At 45.6% G+C, this 8,694-nt stretch overlaps 1 protein-coding gene across 2 annotated transcripts; it reads right to left on the bottom strand.

Moving 5' to 3' along the window:
• Positions 1–315: 315 nt before the first annotated feature.
• Positions 316–8,270, bottom strand: ZNF691 (zinc finger protein 691). 2 transcript variants are annotated; one of them, XM_012434787.2, is made up of 2 exons: positions 8,226–8,270; positions 316–3,678 (listed from the first exon to the last, which is right to left on the bottom strand). In XM_012434787.2, the coding sequence occupies exon 2, from the start codon at positions 3,667–3,669 to the stop codon at positions 2,815–2,817; it is 855 nt and encodes a 284-aa protein (XP_012290210.2). In that variant the 5' UTR covers positions 3,670–3,678; positions 8,226–8,270; the 3' UTR covers positions 316–2,814. The 2 variants fall into 2 exon arrangements, with proteins under 2 accessions (XP_012290210.2, XP_012290211.2); XM_012434788.2 differs by lacking the exon at positions 8,226–8,270 and adding an exon at positions 4,969–8,183.
• Between the last annotated feature and the right edge of the window lie 424 nt (positions 8,271–8,694).

Raw genomic sequence — 8,694 nt, 5'->3', positions numbered from 1 at the left:
GAGCCAGGTGCAGTGGCTCAAGCCTGTAATCCCAGCACTTTGGGAGGCCAAGGCGGGTGGATCACCTGAGGTCAGGAGTTCAAGACTAGCCTGGCCAACATGGCAAAACCCCATCTCTACTAAAAATACAAAAATTCATCCATTGTGGCGGCACATGCCTGTAATCCCAGCTACTCGGGAGGCTGAGGCAGGAGAATTGCTTGAACCCAGGAGGCGGAGGTTGCAGTGAGCCGAAATTGCATTCCAGCCTAGGCAACAGAGCAAGACTCCATCTCAGGGGAAAAAAAAAAAAGCAAGTAAGATTGGCTGGGGAGTTATGTTTCAAGATCAAAGCAGGGGCCTGGTACATTGATCGTAGGCAGAACTGGCAGCAGACAATCATAAAAGTCACAGCAGTTGTCACAAAGGCTCCAAGTCAGGAAGGAGTCATACCAACTTCCCAGACTGAGAGGGGATCTGTAGACCTAGCTTGGCAGTGGGTATAAATGAAGAGCTTGGCCTTGGGATCAGACATACCTGAATTAAGTCACAACAATGCCAACAGGTCTGGTCACTTAACCTTATAGAATTTTCTTGCCTTGAAAATGGGGACATCACTACCTTACAGGATAGTTTGATCAGAGATAAGAGGGGTATAATAACTGGCACTTAGTAGGTATTTAAAAGACAGTGATTTTTATTATTAGGGTGTGTGCCACACACGTTTGGGTGACTATATGTTTAAAATACAGTGCGTGGAGATTTTCAAGGAATTGTGTATGAAATAAAAGTGCTTGGTAAACAGTAAAGTACCTTATAAAAGTAAAGGAATCATTTGGGAAGTCTTTTATAGTTCCCTGTAATTATAGTTATAGTTCCCTAACTACAGGACTTGAATTCGAGCAGTAGTTCAGGTCCTACACCCTACATTTACTTGCTCTGTAACCTTGGGTAAGTCACTTTCTCTGTCAGTCTGTTTCTACGTATGGGAAAAGCAGGTCATTCTTAGTTGCTGTAAGAATTCAATAATAAGCATAAAGTTCCTAGCACCTCTCTTCCTAGTGAGTGGCAGGGTCCCATGTTAGGTAAGGTTATGGGTGATGTCAGTTCCAAGCCCAGTGCCAGAATCACACTCTTGCTAACTGGCTACAAATGAAGAGGGCCCCTCATTCTGGAAGAGTAGGGCCCCAGATTCACAAGAAAGGTAGATAGGGGTCTTTTGTATTTGTTAGAGGAAGGGTTCTTTTCTATTTGTTAGATGGAAGCTGGGTGAACACTAAACTTCCATGTAGAAACACTGAAATCTGCCATGTGGAGCCAGGCCTGACAGGAAACCAGACATAATCCCTGCTAAGCTGTTCCAGCCTTGGGGACTAAACTATTGCTACTAAAAGCAAAGACTCTCATTATGGGTTTTAAGATTTCTCTCACCTTATCCCACCCTTCACCCCCTACTCCCTGCCACTGCCATTTTTCCTAGGCACAGAGTAAGTGCTCATTCAGTAGCACTGAAGGCCAGGCGTGGTTATATGTACCTGCAGTCCCAGCTACTCAGGAGACTGAAGTGGGAGGATCACTTGTGCTCAGGAGATCAAGGCTGCAGTGAGCTGAGTGCACCACTGCACTCCAGCCTTGGTGAAAAGGTTCTCAAGCTTGGTACTGATTTACCATAGAACAAATGGTCCAAGGTCATATTAAGAGGCCACACTGGCATCTACCTCCAGGCAAACCTCTTAACTGGCTCCTTCTTCAGAAGCTAAAAGGTAAATGTAGTGAAAAGAGCATCAGCTGGCAGTCAGGGAGGCCCAAGTTTGAACTCTGGCTCCAAAACATACTTGCTGTATGACTTCCTAGCAAGTGACTTCATCTTTCCTCACTTCCATTTCCTCTTCTTATTCTCTTGGGGGTTGCTGTGACAACTATATGAGATTAAAAATGTAAATGTGACTGATAGAATCAATCACATGTAGTGGATGCTCAATTAATGTTAGTTCCTTTCCTTTCCCTCTTCTCCTCAAAGGCCCCAGAAACTCAGTCTGCTTTCCTTTGCTTTTCAGAGCAGCTACCCATTTGTCTTTCTTAGAATTCAACACCCATCCAGAGTAGGTTCAGTGGGACAATCTCCCCAGCTCCCCACTTCCACAAATAAATACACGGGTCCTTTTCATTGAAGGGTTTTACTGCTAATCACTCTGGGGAAAACAGAGGCAGGTTGGGGGAGGGATAACAAGTAACAAACATGGGAGATTGTGAAGGTCCCTGGATCATGGCTCCCTGAGGGTTTCCCTTTAATATCTAAGGCAGGATCTCAGATCTTTTCTCCAGACCAAGGAGGCCCCTTCCATTGAGAAGGCCACTCCTCCCAGCCCAGAGATCTAGAAGCAAAGTTGGGGCACAGCAGATGGGAACTAGCAGGACACTGCAGTGCACTCCTACCTAAGCAGTTCACCAACTATAATATAGAGAACTTTCAGACAGTGACACCCATCTCATAGGTACTTCCTCAAAGTCCAGGGGACTGCTGCCTTAATGACATGAGCATGTTCTGAGCCTGCCCTATTTCTCTTTCACCTCAAGGAAGTGAAGCCAAGACTGGGTCCTCTTACTTTCCAACAAGAGAAACTGCCTCATCCACTTAGAAAGAGGCAAGGGTTTTTACTCCAGAGTCCCTTCTTAGGATTTCCTGAGATCCTGGCTTCAGAAGCAATATAAAACCGTTCTCCAAAGTGGGATGAAGGGCTTGAGGTCAAGGTAGCAGCAGCAAATGCTAAAGATCTTCCTTCACTAGGTTGGGGTCTCTTGCTCTCTCTCCCTCACTTTAAATGGGGCTTTCCTTCAGCTGGAATCTTTCCCAGCCTGCTCACCCAAGTGAGTTTTCTGGTGGCGGATGAGATTCGAGCTCCGGGAGAAGTGTTTCCCACACACAGTGCACCGGTAGGGCTTCTCCCCTCTGTGGGTCCTCTGGTGTGCTCCAAAGTTGGAGATATCGCTGAAGGTCCGCCCACACTCAGCACACTCATAAGGTCTCTCACCTGTGTGGGTACGGTGATGCACACCAAAGCTGGAGCTGTTGCTGAAGCTCTTCCCACACTCACAGCAGATGTAGGGCGCTGGCTCCAGGTGGGTCCGGTGATGCACAGCTAGCGTGGCGCTCTGGCTGAAGCTCTTGCCACAGATGTCACAGCGGTATGGCCGTTTGCCTAGGTGATCTTGCTGGTGCATGGTGAGGTCTGAGCGCCGCCGAAAGCTCTCCTGACACTTGGGGCATTTGTAGTGTTTCTCTTCCAGGTGGATCCGCTCGTGACGGATGCGGTTGGAGCTTCTTGAGAAGCTCTTGCCACATTCAGAACACTTGTAAGGCTTCTCACCAGTGTGGATCCGCTGGTGTGTTCTCAGGTTGGAGGTATTATTGAAGGTTTTGCCACACTGGGCACATACAAAGGGCTTCTCATCTGCCTCATGCCTTGGATGAACAAGGGTGTCCCCTGGCTCTCGAGCCGGGACAGTGACTTTCTGCCATGGCTTTTTTGGATGAGTTTCTTGCAGTTCATCCAATAGGCTCTCTTGTCCATGTACCTTCTTCCCAGGTGGGATCCAAGAACCCTCTGAGTCATCCACTCTCCAAAATTTACCCCCTTCCCCTTCCTCAGGCAGGTGTGGTTCTGGACTCTGCTCCTTCTCACTGCCCATCTCTGAAGCCTGAGAATGAAGACAAATGGCCAACACCTTTATTCCTTGGGTTAGGCCAGACCACAAGAAAGCATTTGTTCTGTTTGAAGGGGTATACACCTTCCCCTGGGACCATCCATTGGAAATAACTTCAATCAACTGGAATACTTGAACAGAACACCTTTACTTGCTACTTTTTTTTTTTTTTTTTTGAGATAGAGTCTCCTTCTGTCACCAGGCTGGAGTGCAGTGGCATGATCTCAGCTTACTTACTTGCTACCTTTTAAGTGACAAACTTTCATAGATATTTAAAGCTGCCCAGCAGAGAAAAAAGAAGGCACCATCTTTGTCCACTACTGCCAGATGATATTTGTGCCATTTGAATAATGTCACTCTTCTTGATACCACTAAGCAATGACAATCCAGACTATAATTTGTGGGCAAGTAAAGGAGCTTTCATTTTGGGGTAAGTTCAATTTTTCTGCCTAACTGTAAGTTAACTGTAACTCTTTATATGTTCAATTATTTTTGAAAAACCTTTCTTACAAGTATCCATTTATTTGCCGGCTTTCAAAATGAACAAAACAAAACCTCTAAATCTTGAGGCTCTCCTAGGTGACAAGGCCCAGCTTTGGTTTTTCTTGAGACTTCTGCCACCTTACCCCTTTCCAGACCACACCAGAATCTACCAAGTAAACATCTGGGTTAACACCTGAGACCTCCAGGACCTATAGCGGGGCCTGGGTTGTGTTTCTCCTGATCAGTCAGTGCCCTCCACCACATTCTTAAACACCACACAAAGCCCCCACTGCATGCACACATGCACACACACACACACACAAGCAAGTAGAATCACACATACACACTCACACAATACACAAAGTCACATTCTCATAGGACACAGTCATACATACCACACTCAGTCACATTCTCATACCACACACACAACAACCACACACCTACACACCACACACAGCCATACATTATCACACCACACACATACACACTACATAGACACTCACACCATATAGCCACATACACACAGCCACACACATATTTATAGCCACATACATGTCTACACACTTATATCCATACTCTCATACCACACACAAGCACACACTCACGTACCAAGTATACACAAAGATAAACACAGGCACAGATACACAAACCACACTCCCTACACCCCACCCCAAAACTAAACACATAAGAGTGCCCAGAACAGGTCCTGCTTTGTGCAAACATCGATAAATGTTTGCTAAGCTGCACAGACTCCTTTGGGTTCCTACAGCCAAGGACAGGGAAAGAGCTGGGGAAAAATACCTCTGATAAGAGTGGTAGTACTTCCTCCAGGCCCTGAAGAAATAACATTTCAGCAGAGTGGGCTGGTAAACAGAGAGACATGAACAAAGGGATGAGGGGAGTGCGGGAGGGAAGCACAAACTATCATAGAACACTGATGATAGAAAATGAAAGACTGATAATTCCTTCAAGTCTGCAAGTATTTCTGGAAAAAGAAACACCAAATGAAGGAATACTGACTACATTTAGGGTTGGATTACAACTGTGACATATACTATCTTTATCATTCTCTGCAAATTATTCAATCACTCCGAGTCTAAACTCCCTCATCACTTGTGATAAATTGTAAAATTGTGATACCTACCCACATTACAAGACTTTGTATTAGAAGAAATGCCTACAATACTAAGCAGAGTGTGTGACACAAGCTGTAATTCAGCAAATGACAGCTGCTGTTACAACTGTTAAAGACTCTACATCCTACACCTATGAAGAATACAAGAAAAAGATAATCCTAGCACTTTGGGAGGCTGAGGTGGGCGAGTCACCTGAGGTCAGGAGTTCAAGACCAGCCTGGTCATCAGGGTGAAACCCCATCTTTTTTCAATCAAAAAAATAAAAATAAAAAAGATCTTTTAAATGATCTTAAGAAATAACTTTTAATTTAAAAATAGCACAAAACTATATAATTATCTTCTAAAATGTGAAATACAGACAGAACCTCAACAGAACCAGAGGTTGACAAGCTTTTTCTGTAAAGGGCCAGATAATATATAGTAAATATTTATGACCATGGGATATCTGCTGTAACTATTCAACTCTGCCACTGTATCATAAATCCTGAAAGCAGCCATAAACAAGACATAAAGGAATAAGTGTGGCTGTGTTCCAATAAAACTTTATTTAAAACAACAGGAGGTGAGCTGTAGTTTACCAATCCCTGTTAGTGTTCCTTGAAGAATTTAGATAAGCAATATGAAAAATAATTGGTTTGTTTTACTTCCAAAAATGCAAGTAAACATCAGAAACTATTCCTTGATACTTAAACTCACTGTTTCCTGACCATCCTTTCAAAATTAAAATGACTCCCACACTCCCAGTCCCACTGCCCCATAGCACATCTTACCTTCTGACATTCTATTTATGTCTATTATTTATTGTCTGCTTCCCTAAAACACAAGTTCCATGAGAACTGGTATCTTTGTTTTCTTTTTTTTTTCCTTTTTTGATTTACTAATGTAACCAAAACTCCTAGAGTAGTGGCAGCCATACACAGATCCTTAATAAATATTTGTTGAATGAGTTGAATAAAAGACCAGCTCTGTCTTCAGAACCCAATTCATGCTTACTTGTGTCTATTCTCACTCACTTTTCCTCAGCAATCTTCTGATTCCTGCCTACTTTCTCCTTTATGCACTCACAGAATCTTGTGCTTGTCTTATAGTGGTTTGCAATTACCTATTTACTTGTCTGTTTTGACTAGTAGTTTATAAGCAACTTGAAGAAAGGGACTGGGTCATATTAGGAGCACATATTTCGTGCTCCTTCTGCAGCACAAAGCTTCAAATGTCTTTTAAATGTATAAGTGACAGGATGTGATCTTAATTCACGCCACCATCCCATTCTGCACCCCAGCCCTGCTCCCATCCAACCTATGGCTACAGTATCTCTATGCAATGAGCTATTTGGCCTCCACTCACTTCCAAAACTGCTATTCTGAGAACCTATAATCAATCAAGCTCCAGCTCTATCCAGGGATGGATGCTAGGTCAGTATAAGAACAAAAAAGATTTAGGATTATGATTACCAGTCATAGTTTGTGATACAATGTAGTGAAACAGATCATGAATTTCAGAAATTGTCACACGATGCAGAAGGTTAAGTTCAGGGGACAGGGGCAGGAACTGTGCCTTAGTCACCTTTGTACCCGCTTCTCAGTGTCTAACACAGCACCTAGCACATTATACAGAAACCAATGATAGTTAACATTTTTTTAAGCTCATATCAAGTGCTAAGCTGTGGACTAAGCACCATACATGAATCATCTAATTTCACTTCACATCATCCTTATTTTAGAGATGAGAAAGCCGAGGCTCAGAGAAATTAAGTACCTTGCCCAAGGGCACACAGCAAATAGGTGGTAGAACTGGGGCCTATGTCCATCACTTCAAAGCCAGTGCTTTTAACCATGACACTAGTACTGAAGGAAAAAAGGAGAGAAGACGGGAAAGAAGGAAATAAAAACAGTGCCACTGAAGTTCACATGACACAGACATAGCTCCCTGATGAGATCAGGGCTGACCAGTTTCATGGAAGAGTAAGTATTTGACCTAAGACTTGCAGGATGGGTAAGACTGGGACTTGCAGAGCTAGAAAGCCAACCACTGACTGAGAAGACAGTGCAGCTGAGGTACAGAGGCACTTTCATATCACATTGCAGAGATTTTAGGGGAAAGGGGGTCTATTGGGCTTTGTTTTCCTGGGGGCTCCGCTGCACGGGGAGAAGTAAGGGCGGAAGGGACTGAGAAGTGGAGAAGGGGCCAGGTCTAAGAAGTAAGAGCCAAGAAGATGGAGCTAGTGATCACAGATGATGAAGGTGAAGGGCCTAGGTTAAATGGAAGGGGCCAAGCCAGAGTGCAGTGTGCAGCGCCAAAGTTACAGGTCTTTGGGGCCAAGTCAAGGGCTGCTGGGAGTGCTGCAGGGAGGAAGGAGAGGAGCTATGGAAGACCAAGGGCAAGGTGTTGACGAACAGTCATTGTACAGTGGAGCTAGATAACGGGTCAGACACAGAGGACCACCAAGGAAGTCAGAGGGTCGCAGGAGATGGTCAGGGAAAAGGGAGCAAAGGCTGCCACAAGTGTCATAGGGCCAAGGGTCCAAGAGGCTGGGTTGTGTGTTGCTGGGCGGGGAGAAGCCAATGGCGGAGGCCCAAGGAGACAAGAGGTGGGTTCAGAGATTGCGGCGGGCTTGGGGCCGGAGGGGTGAGAGAGGAGGAGGGGCTGACCCTAAACCTATGGTCAGTGGCAGGAGGGCTGCATACTCAAAGCCAACGGAAGGGCCGGGGAATGGGGTGGGGACAGCAACCTGGTTGCGCGGGCCGGGGGCCAGGGCCGAGGGTCGAGGAGGAGGGACCACAAGGCCCCTTGGCATCACACTCGGTCCAGGGAGCAAAGCAGCAGCCTCCAACTCCTCGGTGAGAGGGAAGAGGCCTTATACAGAGTTTCCCGCGAAGTTGTGTCCGCCTCCCCCCACGGACCTCAGGCCCAACCCTGACCCACCTCGCTCCCGCCGCTCGGTCAGGGACAGCGCCGCCTCTGTAGGCGGGGGGAGAAGCCGGAGCCGGAGCCGGAACCCAGGATGGATCCGTCCTACTTCTCCAGGATTGGCTTTTTAGGCCAATCCTTTATTTCCATTGGCTATAATAACTGTCATAATGCAAACGACCAGGCAAAACCGCCAATAAGCTTTGACCTCTGGCGTGGCTTGCTGGGAGTTGTAGTCCTAAGGAAGAGCATAGCCTGGAAGAAAACTTGGGAAGTTCAGAATGGAGCTGAAGACACTGGGTTCCGTCCTAAGGTGGAATTTCCTTCTGTGCTCCTGCGTTCAACCCCAAGTCTCACGGCCACTGGTCTTGGAAGTTGTAGAATCTATATAGCTAACCTACACAACCTCCAAGGGGGGTACATACTCAAAATGCCTTTTTTTTTTAAGAGAATTAAATCATTTATTGATTACACATGATGATGA

Source organism: Aotus nancymaae, unplaced genomic scaffold, assembly GCF_030222135.1.
Source record: "Aotus nancymaae isolate 86718 unplaced genomic scaffold, 86718_ANA_hifiasm-v0.15.2.pri h1tg000007l, whole genome shotgun sequence".
Lineage (NCBI taxonomy): Eukaryota > Metazoa > Chordata > Mammalia > Primates > Aotidae > Aotus > Aotus nancymaae.
This window is presented reverse-complemented; position numbering and strand designations above follow the sequence as displayed.